At 44.4% G+C, this 16,890-nt stretch overlaps 1 protein-coding gene across 2 annotated transcripts in view; it reads left to right on the forward strand.

Annotated features, from left to right (window-relative positions):
• The window catches only part of MTCL1 (microtubule crosslinking factor 1), a 122,750-nt gene that overhangs the window by 88,844 nt on the left and 17,016 nt on the right, over positions 1-16,890 (forward strand). For both annotated transcript variants that reach the window (XM_060121848.1, XM_060121847.1), the window contains 2 exons: positions 970-1,167; positions 12,573-12,740. In XM_060121848.1, the coding sequence (XP_059977831.1) occupies positions 970-1,167; positions 12,573-12,740 (366 nt within the window). The remainder of the gene's footprint in view (positions 1-969; positions 1,168-12,572; positions 12,741-16,890) is intronic.

The following is a 16,890-nucleotide window of genomic DNA, read 5'->3' on the forward strand; positions in this document are numbered from 1 at the left end:
TCTTTTGTTGCTGATAGATGAATTCGTTAGTTACCACCGAGAGATTTGTGGAATGTCCTTATCGGTTCATTCCACAGTGATGGTTTGTAAAACCTAGTTCTAACTTGTTCTCTCTCCTTTCCATTTCAGTTTTTGGTCCTAAATGCCAGAGCCCGTTCTGCCAGTGCAGTTTCATACGGTCTCTCTGAGCTCCAGGGGGTACTTTCTTGCCACCTCTGAAATCTGTATACGCTTCCTTCTTATGCCTCAATTCACAGATTCACAACAGAACCAGAACTGAGTTATTTGCTTTCTGATTTTTATTGATTAAGGCAGAGTGACCTCCAGCTCTGCAGGCTCCTCCCTGGCCTTGCTCTCTGGTGAACCCAGGGCTGGAGCTGCTGGTGTCCATTTGTTCTGGACATCCGTGCCCCTGGCTACCTTGTCGGCTGCTTTCAGGGCTCTGTGACTGTTGGTTCCTTTTAGCCCCTAAACACCTTTCCTCTGCCTCCTACTCTCACAAACAGTGTATGCAATTTTAGGACACCCTATGAATGGGAAGATACAGTGATGCTCTTGCCTCAGGGTGAAGCATGTCTTCAAAAATGAATTCAACCTGCTTCCAAATAGCCATGACCTAGAAAACCACCGTTAAGCAGAACCTAGTAATAGTTGTAAAGTTTTCTGTTGATCAGTACTTTAGAGTTCCTCCTCCTCTCATTTATAAAACTGTTAACTGTGAGCAGTAATAATTTATAAATAGTAATATTTCTAATCTCTTCTAATAAACCTGGGCACCCACTCTATGAAATTTAAATGGAGAAAGTAGCCAATGAGTGCCATGGCCAGAATGAGCCTGTTAGGGGAAAGGGCTGAGAAGCAAAGACATGATAACCCCTGTAGTGGGTAATTATCCTCAAACACTAAAAATCAGGCTTCAGGGCAAAAGGATTCGGGTGGAGCTGTGATCATCCCCTCCTGCCGTTTCAGAGCGAGCTTCCAGAGACCTTCCACAGGCTTGGGGAGCCTGGCGTTCAGGAGGATGCGAAGGTGGACGGTCCAGACCCAGATGACGACGGTCCAGGCTGTGGCTTTTCCCTGGGGGAGCATCCTCCACAGTTTGGTGTGCAGATCGGTGACCACGGATCACGGCTGCAGCCCACAGACGGGGGACAGCTCCACAGGCAGGTGGGTGCCCACGCCGGGGAGAGGAGACCCCTAGTCTGTCTGTCATCGGTTCACGTGCTGTTGTTCCCAGGGCAGAAAGGTCTTGTTTATTTGGCTTATTGACATAAATAAGGACATGATAAGGTCACATGGATTGTGTCCCCTCGAGGCCAGCGAACGTACCTCAGCAGGAAGAAAAAACAGTATGGGATGGAGTAGCCTGTGCCTTATAAAGGTTGACCGTTCTTCCAAGGAGGAAGTACCATGACCATGGCCAGAAAAGGAACTTAGGGCTTTGCTGGCGTCTGCTGAGTGGGCATCGGCACCATCACTGAACTCGCACCATAACGCACAGGAGGAAAGACACGACAAGTTTGGTTTTTTTAATCCCCAAACATGTATAAAGTGTTTCAGGATCTTTTTAAGCCACATGAAACATAATGTCCCAAATAAAAATATTTGACGACACTTGGAAAAAAAATTAAAGCGTGTGTAGAGAGGTGGGATTTCAGTGTAGAACCTTAATTATTAGTGCTGCCAAACGCCCCATTCATTTGTATAAGCAGACAGGCCCACAGGCCCTGCTGAATAAGCCGAAAGATACTACGGCCCCCAGAGTTTTTGCACTTTTCTACAAAACGGCAGCCGTAGAGGGTTTGGAGTGCTGAGGTCCTGTGAGACTAAGGCTTTCTCGCTCCTGGGCATCGTGGCCTGAGTCCCTCCTGACCCTGTGTTGCTTCCTTGAGGGTCCGGCAAGCAGAGCCTGGCTCCGGGGGGAGGCGCAGGGCGGGGTGGCCCCCGGACACAGCTGCAGCTGCTCCGCCACAGGCGTTTGGGTGCTCCCTGAGCACACACCGGGCTCCACAGCTGCGGCCCCTCCCTCCGCCCAGAGCCTCAGGGCATCAAGGGGGAGAGGAATGGCAGCAGAACCTAGGCTCTGATCCAGAGGAGGAAAGTGGCGACGTCTGAGCTCAGGCCTGGGGGGGTGTGCCTTTCGCCTACTGCTTTCTCTCCGTGTACAACTCAGATTTTCACAACTGAAGACCTGCTTTCTACACATACTCATCCACCCTTCATTTTTCCCAGAATAATATGACTCAAGAAAGAGGTTATACTTTCAGATGAATTTTTAATTACCGTTATTAAGAAGTTTGTCATTAGGCCAGTGTCCATGGGGAGATTTTTAGCTCATGGAATGTGTTTTCCGGCAAAGATCCAGTTAGAAAATAAAATGCTACTTTGCAGAAACATCCTCTAAAATCTACCAGTTTTATCATTTTTAAAAGCGATGTTGTCACTCAGTCCTATGAAGTATCTGTGATTAATTCACATAGTATTCCTCAATTGCCATTTAGCTACAAACCCACTGCCTCTGAGGGCGCCTGTTGGGTGTTTCCCACGCGTGCATCCAAATGATTTGGGAGGGGGGGAGGAAAACAATGTAACACATCTGGTTTCCCAAACAACAGTCATGGAAAATCTTCCCCGTGAGATGGAAAATTATGGAAAGTCACTCAGCTGGAACCTCCTGTTCAGTGTATTTTAACATCCTCTCTTTGCTGCCGCCGCCTTCCAACATTCACTTCTCAGCTCTTCTGCTTGGAATGGACCAGTGAGTCTCCACTTTGCATGGTGCGGGGCAGGGGCAGAGACTGTGGATGGGCTAACAGGGCGGCTTCCAGATGGCAGATTCAGATCTGCCGTTACTGGACCCGTCTGTCCATGGCAGTCAAGTGCACGCGGAGGGCCAGCCGTCCGTCCGAGGACACAAGATTAATGAGCTCCACCGCAACGACAGCTGGCTCGCCGGGAGTGCACGTTCCCGGGGAGGAGGTTTGTCCGCCCTGTTGCGGAGTGGGTACCAGCCAGGCAGCCCGGATGCAAGAGCCGAGCATGTGTCTCAAGGGAGGTGCCCCGCAGAGCTGCCCCTTCTCAGAAACTCCCAAGAGAGCCTCCCAAGGTGATAAGCAGAGTGGGAAACGTGGCCTGACTTCTTTCCCAAGGATAACTTAGCAAGTAGCAGAATTTCCCAGGCCTCGCTTGGTGTCATACTGAACATTCTTACAGTTAAACACAGTGGATGGCAACATTTATCATGTCAAATGAGGGGGAAAAAAATTACATGTACCGAGTTGACCTTGGAAATAGTTGATAAAAAACCACCAGATTGGAAAATGTTTGGCTCTGTGAACATTCCCCACTGACTGATGGTGCGGCAGGGACCCGACTGTCCTGGGAGCAGTGAGCACTTCCAGCTCGCCCAGCCTTCGAGGAAGGGCCCAGGCTGGGATGAGCTCCAAGACGCCCGCCACTGCATTAAGCTTCTGAGGCCAGAACTGCTATGGCTATGTATGCATTTCATACTTATTAGTAAGTCCTGAAATCAGGTTTTTAAACACAGGATGGTTAATAGGGCCAGAAGTATGACCTTGGGGTTCCAATAGCCAATCTTCCCAGAATTGGATTAATTAAAAGAGAAGTTACTTTTTCATTCAAGGCTGTGACCTAATACTCTTTTCTTTCTTTTTTTTTTTTTTTTAACATCTTTACTGGAGTATAATTGCTTTACAATGGTGTGTTAGTTTCTTCTTTATAACAAAGTGAATCAGTTATACATATACATATGTGTCCATGTCTCTTCCCTCTTGCGTCTCCCTCTCTCCCACCCACCCTATCCCACCCCTCTAGGTGGTCACAAAGCACCGAGCTGATCTCCCTGTGCTATGTGGCTGCTTCCCATTAACTATCTATTTTGTGTTTGGTAGTGTATATATGTCCATGCCACTCTCTCACTTCTTCCCAGCTTACCCTTCCCCCTCCCCGTGTCCTCTAGTATGTCAGCGTCTTTATTCCCGTCTTGCCCCTAGGTTCCTCATGACCATTTTCTTTTAGATTCCATATATATGTGTAAGCATACGGTACTTGTTTTTCTCTTTCTGACTTACCTCACTCTGTATGACAGACTTTAGGTCCATCCACCTCACCACAAATAACTCAATTTCGTTTTTTTATGGCTGAGTAATATCCCATTGTATATATGTGCCACATCTTCTTTATCCATTCATCTGTCGATGGACACTTAAGTTGCTTCCATGTCCTGGCTATTGTAAACAGTGCTGCAATGAACATTGTGGTACATGACTCTTTTTGAATTACGGTTTTCTCAGGGTATATGCCCAGTAGTGAGATTGCTGGGTCGTATGGTAGTTCCGTTTTTAGTTTTTTAAGGAACCTCCGTACTGTTCTCCATAGTGGCTGTATCAATTTACATTCCCACCAACAGTGCAAGAGGGTTCCCTTTTCTCCACACCCTCTCCACCGTTTATTGTTTGTAGATTTTTTGATGATGGCCATTCTGACCGGTGTGAGGTGATACCGCATGGTAGTTTTGATTTGCATTTCTCTAATGATTAGTGATGTTGAGCGTCCTTTCACGTGTTTGTTGGTAGTCTGTATATCTTTGGAGAAATGTCTATTTAGGTCTTCTGCCCATTTTTGGATTGGGTTGTTTGCTTCTTTGATATTGAGCTGCATGAGCTGCTTGTAAATTTTGGAGATTAATCCTTTGTCAGTTGCTTCATTTGCAAATAGTTTATCCCGTTCTGGGGGTTGTCTTTTCGTCTTGCTTATGGTTTCCTTCGCTGTGCAAAAGCTTTGAAGTTTCATTAGGTCCCATTTGTTTTTGTTTTTATTTCCATTTCTCTAGGAGGTGGGTCAAAAAGGATCTTGCTGTGATTTATGTCCTAGAGTGTTCTCCCTATGTTTTTCTCTAAGAGTTTTATAGTGTCTGGCCTTACATTTAGGTCTTTAATCCATTTTGAGTTTATTTTTGTGTATGGTGTTAGGGAGTGTTCTAATTTCATTCTTTTACATGGAGCTGTCCAGTTTTCCCAGCACCACTTATTGAAGAGGCTGTCTTTTCTCCATTGTATATTCTTGCCTCCTTTATCAAAAATAAGGTGACCATATGTGCGTGGGTTTATCTCTGGGTTTTCTATCCTGTTCCATTGATCTATCTTTCTGTTTTTGTGCCAGTACCATACTGTCTTGATTACTGTAGCTTAGGAGTATAGTCTGAAGTCGGGAGGCTGATTCCTCCAGCTCTGTTTTTTTTTCGTTCTCAAGATTGCTTTGGCTATTTCGGGTCTTTGTGTTTCCATACAAATTGTGAAATTTTTTGTTCCAGTTCTGTGAATAATGCCATTGGTAGTTTGATACGGATTGCACTGAATCTGTAGATTGCTTTGGGTAGTATAGTCATGGTATATCTCTCCATCTGTTTGTATCATCTTTAATTTCTTTCATCAGTGTCTTATAGTTTTCTGCATACAGGTCTTTTGTCTCCTTAGGTAGGTTTATTCCTAGGTATTTTATTCCTTTTGTTGCAATGGTAAATGGGAGTGTTTCCTTAATTTCTCTTTCAGCTTTTTCATCATTAGTGTATAGCAATGCAAGAGATTTCTTTGCATTAATTTTGTATCATTCATTGATTAGCTCTATTAGTTTTCTGGTAGATTCTTTAGGATTCTCTATGTATAGTATCATGTCATCTGCAAACAGTGACAGCTTTACTTCTTCTTTTCCAATTTGGATTCCTTTTATTTCTTTTTCTTCTCTGATTGCTGTGGCTAAAACTTCCAAAACTATGTTGAATAATAGTGGTGAGAGTGGACAACCTTGTCTTGTTCCTGATCTTAGAGGAAATAGTTTCAGTTTTTCACCACTGAGAACGATGTTGGCTGTGGATTTGTCATATATGGCCTTTATTATGTTGAGGTAAGTTCCCTCTATGCCTACTTTCTGGAGAGTTTTTGTCATAAATCGGTGTTGAATTTTTGTCAAAAGCTTTTTCTGCATCTGTTGAGATGACCATATGGTTTTTCTCCTTCAGTTTGTTAATATGGTGTATCCCATTGATTGATTTGCGTATCCCTGCATTCCTGGGATAAACCCCACTTGATCATGGTGTATGATCCTTTTAATGTGCTGTTGGATTCTGTTTGCTAGTATCTTCTTGAGGATTTTTGCATCTGTGTTCATCAGTGATATTGGCCTGTAGTTTCCTTTCTTTGTGACATCTTTGTCTTGTTTTGGTATCAGGGTGATGGTGGCCTCGTAGAATGAGTTTGGGAGTGTTCCTTCCTCTGCTATATTTTGGAAGAGTTTGAGAAGGACAGGTGTTATCTCTTCTCTAAATGTCTGATAGAATTCGCCTGTGAAGCCATCTGGTCCTGGGCTTTCGTTTGTTGGAAGAGTTTTAATCACAGTCTCAATTTCAGGGCTTGTGATTGGTCTGTTTGTATTTTCTATTTCTTCCTGGTTCAGTCTCAGAAGGTTGTGCTTTTCCAATGATTTGTCCATTTCTTCCAGATTATCCATTTTATTGGCATAGAGTTGCTTGTAGTAACCTCTCCTGATCCTTTGTATTTCTGCACTGTCAGTTGTTACTTCTCCTTTTTCATTTCTAATTCTGTTGATTTGAGTCTTCTCCCTTTTTTTCTTGATGAGTCTGGCTAATGGTTTATCAATTCTGTTTATCTTCTCAAAGAATGAGCTTTTGGTTTTATTGATCTTTGCTGTTGTTTCCTTCATTTCTTTTGCATTTATTTCTGATCTGGTAAAGCATCTAAGTGTAAATGTGAAGAACCTAAACTTCAGAGCATGATCTAATGCAATTATGTTTCATGTTCAAGTCTTCCTTCAACTGCCCCTGGTCACTGAGGAGGCTGACCAGGGATCCAGCCTGAGGACCGGGTAGAATCTGCTCCCCTGGACCTTTGCCAGTGACTCAGGACCCATTTTCAGTATAGGGCCTTTGGGGGCTGCCCTAGGTCAAAGCCAGCCTTTCCCCTGTAGACAGAATGCCTTTGGCTCCAGGACTTCCTGGACTTGGACTCACCTGGTGCCCAGCATCCCAGTTGCTGGCAGCCCACCCTTTCTGCTCTGCCCAAGATGCAAAAACTTCCGGAAAGAGCACTTCTGCACATCAGACCTGTGATCTGCCCTGATTTAATTTTTGAAATAAGCAAGTGCTCCACTGGAGCCTAGGTAGCTTTTATCTTTCATTTGTGTATGCTGCACCAGATTTATTCTTCAGACTCTTCAACATTATAACCTTGCCTAGGAGACATGCAACTCTGTATGAAAGGAACCAGACCAGAGCTTAAGGTTAGGAAACACTTTATTCTTGCTGTGTATTCTGTTTGTTTGTTTCTATTACTGTGAAAATAGTATGTGCAGGACGTGGAGGGTCACAGTACCAAAGGGTACCCAAGGAAATACTCTCTTGGCCCCAGTTCCACTTCGCAGAGCTAACTGTGGCCGGCAGTTTGCGACGTATCTTTCAGAGAGTGGCAGGAGATCTAAATACGCTAAGAAGCTTGCTAAGAAGCTCATGGTTCCCATCTGGCCACTTGACTTTCATCAGACCTGCCCTTGTTTCTTTGAAGTCTTCGGCGACAGCTCTGGGTTTGTACGTTATTCAACCTACATCTATTTGTTCTCTCACACACCCACCTTTATTCCCCAGAGGCTCTTGGTGAAAATGATGGTGACCTGCAGGCACGGAGCCTGCACGGCCCAGACCACCTGGTGTATCCTCAGCCAGTGAACACAGGAGTTCTGTCCATAGATGAGTCCATCATCTCTGCAAACTTCCATCATAGATTATATTTGCACGGACAGTCTTCAATGACTGGTTCTCTTTTATCTGTGGGGGATAAGGGTTTTAGAAAAGAATCTTAATCTGAATGTAACAATGAAGGTAGGAATGACAAATGGCTTATCTGTTAAAATGTTGCTGGATGTGTAACTGTATCCTTTCTGGCTAATCTCAGTAGAGGACTTGTCTTGGGGCTCCTGCTGGTGGAAGAGTTATTTTATTTTGAACCTGGAGGAGGCCCCTCTCTTTATATGTATCAAGTAGGAACTATGCATGCCTGTGTTGGGGGTCGGGGCAGCCACCACAGCATTCCAGAACTCTCTGCCCAAGTGAGTAGGAGGTGGAGGCCAGCACCTCTATTTTGTGACTGGCTTTTTGCGGGTCAGCCCATAGCAGCAGGTCAGTACCTCTGTTCCAACTTTAGATTAAACCCATCTCCAAGTTAATGGCTGTGATGCAGGCAAAGTAGTTGATGGCAGTTTAGCTCTTTCACAGAATTAGATGATGCACATCTTAGAAATCTTAGGCAAAAGTGATTCTCTAAAGTAGCTGGTATTGCCTCACCAATTGGTATGCTACCTTTCTATAAATTTCTTTTTCAGTTTCTATTAATATTTTCTTATGTCCTATAATTGGGTAGCAGTCCTATTGGCTGAAGCCCAACCTTGAACCTGTTATAAGCTTAAAACGTTATAGCACAGTCAAGCTCCTGATGCCGACTTTGGGATTCTTTTAAGCCTTCCCCAAGAGAGAGGAGCTTGGAAGGGCTGAAATGCCCTTAGAATGAGGAAAAGGAAATACTGGAACCATTTTATCCTGTTTCTTTGCAAGAAAACCAACCAGGTGATCTTAAGGAGATCAAAAGGTTGGTCTTTTTAATTGACCACACTTACCAGATATATAAGTTAAAAGGTCGCAGAGCCTTGACCCTGGCACAGAAGGTTCAGAAAGCTCTGTATCCGAGACTTTCACCTGAAGACCTCGAAACGGACCAGAGTCTTGATTCCATTCTCGACTTGATTTGGGTCTTTTTACCAAAAACATAGCCCAGCAAAGGGCCACCACTGAGAGAAAAAGTGAGTGGAGTAACTTCTAGGAATTCTTTCAGGATGGCTCACTATTATTATTTCTCCTGATGTGGGGGGATGGAATTTGCTCCGCAGAGATTCGGCATCTTAAAAAAAAAAAAAAAAAAAAAAAAGCCCGGGTAGGGTATGATGCCAGAACTCACCTATGTTGGTGGGCTTGTCTGGCCTCAGGTGGCACAGGCCTGGATTGCACTCGAGCTCCACACTTCCTCACGGCCAGACAGGTCTCCAGTCACTGTGGTTCCTCCCCTGTAACGCAGGCACGTGACAGTGTGCACTCAGGATAGATGTGAGATGCAAGCAGGATTCTGCAGGTGAATGATTAACACACCCCGGCCCATTAGAAACCATTAGCATTAGTTACCATCATTGGGTTTTTGTGTGTGTAACAGGATGTGGAAGGATCATGCCCATCTATGGCTCATTCCCCTGGACGTCAGCCCTTGCCATTGTTCTCCAGTGGCAGAGCTAGGCTGGCTGCTTGCCAGGCCACACTGCTGCTCCCGGGTGACTATGGGAACAGGTACCAAATATCATCAATTCTCTGGGCTCTTGTTCCCTTTGGCCACCCTCACCCCGAAGCAATTTTGAGCTCATTCCATGATGATTAAATATAATACTGGTATAACAGGACATTATGTTGATTACTGTGACCCAAATGTGCATCAAAACATTAAGGCTTAATATTATTTAATCTGATATCTGCTAATGCCAAAAAGTACTTCCTTCCAGAGGAAGCAAATTTTCAATCTGCAAAAGGACTGTCATGTGAACCCTGCTTTCAAGGAGCACAAAGTTCTGGTCCTAATGTTGTCACGGCTGTTTGTTATATGCCTAAGAAGCCCACAGCTCACCACATACAGGACTTGGGCTTCACAGGGAGTTATTGATAACATATAAGAATTTATTATGTGGTTTTCTGCTTTTTCTAAAGTGAAAATGAGTGATCCACTCCAAAGAGTGGATCAAAATTATTAGTTATTTTATGCTTAAAACGGTTTGACTTGAAAAAAGTAATGATTTTTTTTAAAATTTAAAATCCACAGATGAAGAAATCAAATCTATCATAAACCATATCTAATTTTTCAGCAAACAAATTCTGTACTTAGGGAGATGTGTATTTGTGAAAAGATTGTTGCAACACGTCTTGTCACTCACTTGCACTTCTATCATTTTTAAATACTTTTGGTGTAGAGTTGAAAGGAACTTCTGCATTTATTATCGATACAATTTCACACATTTTATGAACATCTCGTTGAGAATAGAGGTAATTTACTTCTATTCAGATGGTTGGAAAGAACATGTAGGATTTTTAGAATGTTCTCTCTCTGCTGAGTTTTGCAAATGTTAACTGAATTGTCCTCTTAGTGCCTTTCATCTCAGAGCTAAAAGTGAAAATCGCTGTTCAAGGTGAGAAAAATCAAGGAGCAATAAATGGTAACAAACAGACCGTTCCACTCAACCAAAAGTCTACTGTATCTAATATTAAAACTCTTCAGATAAACTATGGAGAAAACTATGGTGTTTTCAGTGATAAATCTCATGTTAAGGAATTTCTCTTTTCTAATTCAACTTTATTTAAATCCACACATATATGGGAAGTATCTCAAATTCTTCCCAAATGCAGTTAGCCATTTTTGTATACGTACATGTATGTTTCGTGCACTGACTAGATGCTTTTAGAAGCACAGCTGGCTCTCAAGCTGATGGAGGACAGAAGGCTGATGGGCATGCAGATCCAGGCTGGAGGTCCACTCCTCGCTGCCCCGGCACTGGAGGTTTACCATGTAGCGGATTCTCTGTCTTCCCATATTACAGACAACCTGCCTCCAGCAGGACTGAGAGAGCTTTTATTTCTCCTGCCTCATAAATATACCAAACAGGATTGCCCTGAGACCGGTCTGGGAGCTCGAGATAGGCTTTTAGTGTTTTCTGATGGGAAGAGATGGGCTCGTGTGGCTTTTATCATCCAGGTACCATAATTGATTCAGTGTGTATTAATTCATTTGGCCAAACCTTTCTGGAAAAATGCCCATGCTGAAGCATACTAAGATAGCAATCACAGTTTTGAAATACGTGTCCAAAGGGCTGGACAGGTTTTAGAAAATATAAAATCTTTTAAGTTAGGTATAAGTAGATTAGTAATAAAAATCCATTCTTCATTTATCAGACCTGTGTGCATGCTTCCCATGAGCTAAGCACTGTCTCCTCCCACAACTTACAGATCTGGGGGACAGGGGAGGAACAGGATAAACAAGTAGGTGCAGTGGTTCTTCCTGCCATTAGTGAGCAGAAAAGAGAGGGGTAGTGATTCTATCTCGGGGACCACGAGGAAGCCTTCACGAACAAGTTAACCATTTACCTTTGGCTTTTTTTCATTTTAACATCTTTATTGGAGTATAATTGCTTTACAGTGGTGTGTTAGTTTCTGCTTTATAGCAAAGTGAATCAGCTATACATATGCATATATCCCCATATCTCCTCCCTCTTGTGTCTCCCTCCCTCCCACCCTCCCTATCCCACCCCTCTAGGTGGTCACAAAGCACCCAGCTGATCTCCCTGTGCTATGCGGCTGCTTCCCACTAGCTATCTATTTTACGTTTTACGCCACTCTCTCACTTCATCCCAGCTTACCCTTCCTCCTCCCTGTGTCCTCAAGTCCATTCTCTACGTCTGCGTCTTTATTCCTGTCCTATCCCTAGGTTCTTCATAACAAAATTTTTTTTTAGATTCCATATATATATGTTAACATACGGTATTTGTTTTTCTCTTTCTGACTTACTTCACTGTGTATGACAGACTCTGGGTCCATCCACCTCACTACAAATAACTCAATTTCGTTTCTTTTTATGGCTGAGTAATATTCCGTTGTATATATGTGCCACATCTTCTTTATCCATCCGTTGATGGACACTTAGGTTGCTTCCATGTCCTGGCTATTGTAAACAGAGCTGCAATGAACATTGTGGTACATGACTCTCTGAATCGTGGTTTTCTCAGGGTATATGCGCAGTAGTGGGATTGCTGGGTCATATGGTAGTTCTATTTTTAGTTTTTTAAAGAACCTCCATACTGTTCTCCATAGTGGCTGTATCAATTTACACTCCCACCAACAGTACAAGAGGGTTCCCTTTTCTCCACACTCTCTACCCTTGGCTTTAGTTGTTAAACCTCAAAATTCACCCCCACCCCATGACTATGCTTGTCATATACTGTAATGTATGACTTCTTAGTAACGTAACTACAAGTCTGAGTATGAGCACCTATGTTGATGAGAGACACGAGCCCTTTATTAATTCCCTTCTGGTTCAACAGCTGGCACTCAAATGACAGCATACATGCGTGAGTGTAGGTATCTCGTTATTTCTGCTCAACCAGAGCCGGGACATCTGAAGTCAAGCAGAGTGTCCTGGCAGCCCTGGCTTGGCTCCCCCTGGCCTCCCACAGCTTCCTCCCGTCTCTGATCCAGGTTCCTGTGGCGCTAGCATCCTAATGCAATGAGCCCTTGGCAGCGTCAGCCCCAGAGCCTGCAGGCGACCAGGGAACCCGGCTCTGCCACTAACTGTGCAGATTCCCTCCCACCCACCTTGGAGACAGTCCGGCCCCAGTGCCCTTCTGCTTGCCAGGCTCCTGTCCTCGCCCTTGTGAGATGGCAGAGCCGCCCGGTGTCCCCGCAGGTGGCAGAGAACCAGCCGCTGTTCTGCGCGCTCAAGGCGCTGCTGGAGGAGCTGCGCGTGGAGCTGCGGGAGGACGAACGTGCACGGCGGCGGCTGCAACAACAATATGCCGGCGATAAGGCCTCCTGGGACGTGGAATGGGCCGCGCTCACATGCCGCCTGGAGCAGGTACGGCCGCCAGGGCTCCGCTCCGACCGCGGGGAGGGTCCGGATCCCAGGGCCCTGACAGGGAAAGAAGGTGCGAGGAGAAAGCCAGGAGCAGCTGCCTCTGCCACCCCAGAAAGTCCCCGCCTTCCCACAGTGCTGTCTTTTCCCTACTATTACCTCTCCCAGATCTAGAACACTGCCCCAACCCAGCAGCATTTCAAAAGTAGCGTTTATTTTCCCATTCTGTGTAGAACAAGGTTGTCTCTTTTTATTATTATTAAATTTATTTAAAAGCAAAAAGCGTTCACCCATTCCCTGCCCTCTTCCCCTGGCAGCCCCCAATCTGTTCCATGCATCTCTGAGCTTGGCTTCATTTATAATATTTATAGAGTCCTCATATACCAGAAATCATACAGTATTTATCTTTCTCTGTCTGACTTATTTCACTTAGCATAATGCCTTTGGGGTCCATCCATGTTGCTGCAAATGGCATCATTTCATTTTTTCATGGTTGAGTAGTATTCCATTATACAAATGTACCACATCTTCTTTATCTATTCATCTGTCGATGAACACTTACGTTATGCATTATTTCTCGGCTATTGTAAATAGTGCTGCTATGAACATGGGGGATATCTTTGCATTAGTGTTTTCGTTTTCTTCAGGTAACAAGATACATGAAAACATGTTCTACGTTATTAATCATCAGGGAAATGCAAATCAAAACCACAGTGAGCTGTCACCTCACACCTGCTGGAATGGTTCTTACCAGGAAAACTAGAAATATCAAGTGTTGGTGAAGAGGTGGGGAGAAGGGAGCAAGGCTGTCTTTAGTGCCACTGAAGCATGGCCAGGGTGAAAAACGTGACCAGAGTGCACTGACAGAATTCAGACAGGGGCAAAGAAAAAGCAGATTGTGGTTTAGTTACCTCTGAAAAAAGGAAATGAATGCTTTCCGTTAGATTTCTCCCAATACCAGAAAAAGCTTGTAGACCTACCTCCCACTACAGCCCTGGAAGTCTGATCAATTTCGGTGTCCTTATTTACATGGAAGGAGCCCGAGGCCCAGAGAAAGCGTGTCGTCTCAGATCACAGAGCCTTTAGTGCAACTGGAGCTGAGAGCAGGTTACTGCCTCCACCGCCCACGAGAGAGCCTAGCCTCTCGGAGATTTGAGACCCCAGCCCTGGTCGTTAAGATCGGGCTGAGCCAGGAACGCTGTTTTCTAAGTGCTTTCTCCCTCGAAGTCTTTGAAAGCGGTGTCATTTCCCATGTCGGGTCTGCTCGCTCAGATTGCTTCTCCAGGTTTCTTCCAGCCCCTTGATCACGATAAGGGAGGAAAGGTCTGCACGTCTTTGATAATCTATTTTCTAGGCCCTGTTTTGAGGCAAACCATAAAGTAATCAAAACTTTATATGAATTGGCTCAGTCATGAAAGAAAAAACTTGCCTGGAAAGAAAACATCTCCTAAATGGCCTTGATAAAAGATTAAAGGGCCTGTCCTGTCAAAAGAAGACAGCTCCCGTGGTACCCACAAGTTCACGGGCACTGCTGCCTGGTCCAAGGGAGCAGAAGTGTCCGGCTCACATCCCTGGGTGGAGCACAGGCATAGCCTCCTCTGCAGGCGAAGCAGCAAAGCATAGCTGGACCAAAGCACCAGGCCAGGCTGGGCAAGGGGTGCAGCTGCTAACCCAGTTATGACTCCTGCCTACTGCTGGGTAGGAGGTTCTTACTAGATTTTCTGTTTATCTTAGTTCACAGCCCGAAGAGCTGGCAGTGGATAAGAAATGAGTAAGGACGTTCTGATGAGCTGCCTTTAAACTTACTTAAAACTATGTTTATAGTGGGAAAATCTAAATATTTTCAGAGATGTAAGCGTAGCTAAAAAGAGGAGGCATAATCTTTGATGTGAGCCAGTTTCTCAAACATTTGGAGCCCGGGGAATGATGGATGTGGGCTGATGCTAGTTCACTCATCTTTATCCTTTTCTACTTAAATGCAAAACAGTTGAATTCTACCGAGAGTGAAGTATTTTCTCTCAGTGGAGGCCATCTTGTGTCAGTTCCCAAACCTGCGATTCCTTCAGTTGACTCCTAGGTCAGACCTTGCTCTAACTGCCAGGATCCCCCAACAAATAAGACAGATCTTGAAAGGGTTCTCAGTGCAGTGGGAGACCAGACAAGGGCCACAGTTAGTACTAGTGTAGCAAGTGCCCCGCCAGGCCTGTACACAGGCTCTCAGGGATGGGGGGGCATGCAGGGCACACACCTCGGCTTGAGGGTTCAGGGAAGGGTTGTTTGTGAAAGCCCTGCTTAGAATGAATCTCGGAGGATGAACAGGAGTGGGCACACGGAAAAGGAGAGAAACAGTCCTTTGGACAAAAAAGGGACATCATGAAGAAAGGAGCATGGCACACCGGAGGAGCTGCACCGTGTCACATACGAGTGGAAAGCAGGATAGCCAAAGAACTGAAACATTAATCCTGATTTTATCATGCGAGTAAAGCATTTTGACTTGCGTTTTTAAGAAGTAATTCTGCTATCGAGGTAGAGAATGGATTAGAAACCATTAGAATTGAATGGATTAACATGGGTCCATGGGTAGACTTCAGGGATCTGCTGAACTAGAATAGGCAAAAGGATACATCTTTATGTTCATGAATCTTTCACTAAAATTTATCACATTCACCAACAACAGTACACCCCGAATTCCCTCCTCCTGTCCTCTGTGCTGTTGTCAGTTTACTTCTACACATTCTGTAAAGACAAAATACAATGCAACTATTTTTACTTCAGACACTCAGTAGTATTCTAAAGCAGTTAAAAACAGGAGGAAATGAGTTATATTTGCATTTATTTAGGTCATTTCCAGTGTTCATTTTTTGTGCAAGTCAAAGTGTTTGTTGATATCATATTCCTTGTGCCTGAAAATTTCCTCTATCATTTCTTGAAATGTAAGCCTGCTTTAAAGTTTTCATTTGTTGAAAAAGCATTTTTCTTCCATCATTTTTGAAAGATGCTGTTGCTAAGTATAGAATTCTGTTGAGGTTGACATTTTCCCCCTCCAGCCCTTTCAAGACGTCACTCCATTTTCCCCCCTGACTTACATACTTTCCGAGGACAGGTCTGCTGTCATTCTCGTCTGCGCACCTCCATTTGTGGTTTATTTTTTTTCTCTGTCTGCCTCCAAGGTTTCCTCTTTGGTTTTCAGCAGTTTGCATGTGATGTCTAGATGGGAGTTCTTTTGCTTGTTAGTTTTTGGTCTTTAATCTCCTGGGTGTTATTATAGACTGCCAGGTTACATCACTCTCCCATCACCAGGTTCCACATGGGGGCTAAGGATGTAGGGACAGACACGTGCCTGCCTGCAAGGAGTTGTACAGCAGGACAGGCAAGAGATGTGGTGACTCACAGTTGGGAAGGGAGAGTAAGAAGCAGACTCTGGGAAGCTGGGTGGATTCACTGCTTCACCTTCTGTGTGACTCTGTCAGATTTTTTTTTTTTAACGTCTTTATTGGAGTATAATTGCTTTACAATGTTGTTTCTGCTGTACAACAAAGTGAATCAGCTATATGTATACGTATATCCCCATATCCCCTCCCTCTTGTGTCTCCCTCCCACCCCCTAGATGGTCAGAAAGCACTGAGCTGGAGATCCCTGTACTATGCAGCTGCTTCCCACTAGCTAGCTATTTTGCATTTGGTAGTGTATATATGTCAATGCTACTTTCTCACTTCATCCCAGCTTACCCTTCCCCCTCCCTGTGTCCTCAGGTCCATTCTCTGCGTCTGCATCTTTATTCCTGTCCTGCCTCTATGTTCATCAGAACCACTTTTTCTTTTTTTTTTAAGATTCCATATATATGTGTTAGCATACGGTATTTGTTTTTCTCTTTCTTACTTCACTCTGTATATATGACAGACTCTGGGTCCATCCACCTCACTACAAATAGTTCAATTTCGTTTCTTTTTATGGTTAATATTCCATTGTATATATATGCCACATCTTTATCCATTCATCTGTCGATGGACACTTAGGTTGCTTCCATGTCCTGGCTATTGTAAATAGTGCTGCAATGAACATTGTGGTACACGCTTTTTTTGGGGGGGGGGGCGCGGTACGCGGGCCTCTCCCGTTGCGGAGCACAGGCTCCAGACGCACAGGCTCAGTGGCC

Source organism: Lagenorhynchus albirostris, chromosome 14, assembly GCF_949774975.1.
Source record: "Lagenorhynchus albirostris chromosome 14, mLagAlb1.1, whole genome shotgun sequence".
In the NCBI taxonomy this organism is placed as follows: Eukaryota; Metazoa; Chordata; class Mammalia; order Artiodactyla; family Delphinidae; genus Lagenorhynchus; species Lagenorhynchus albirostris.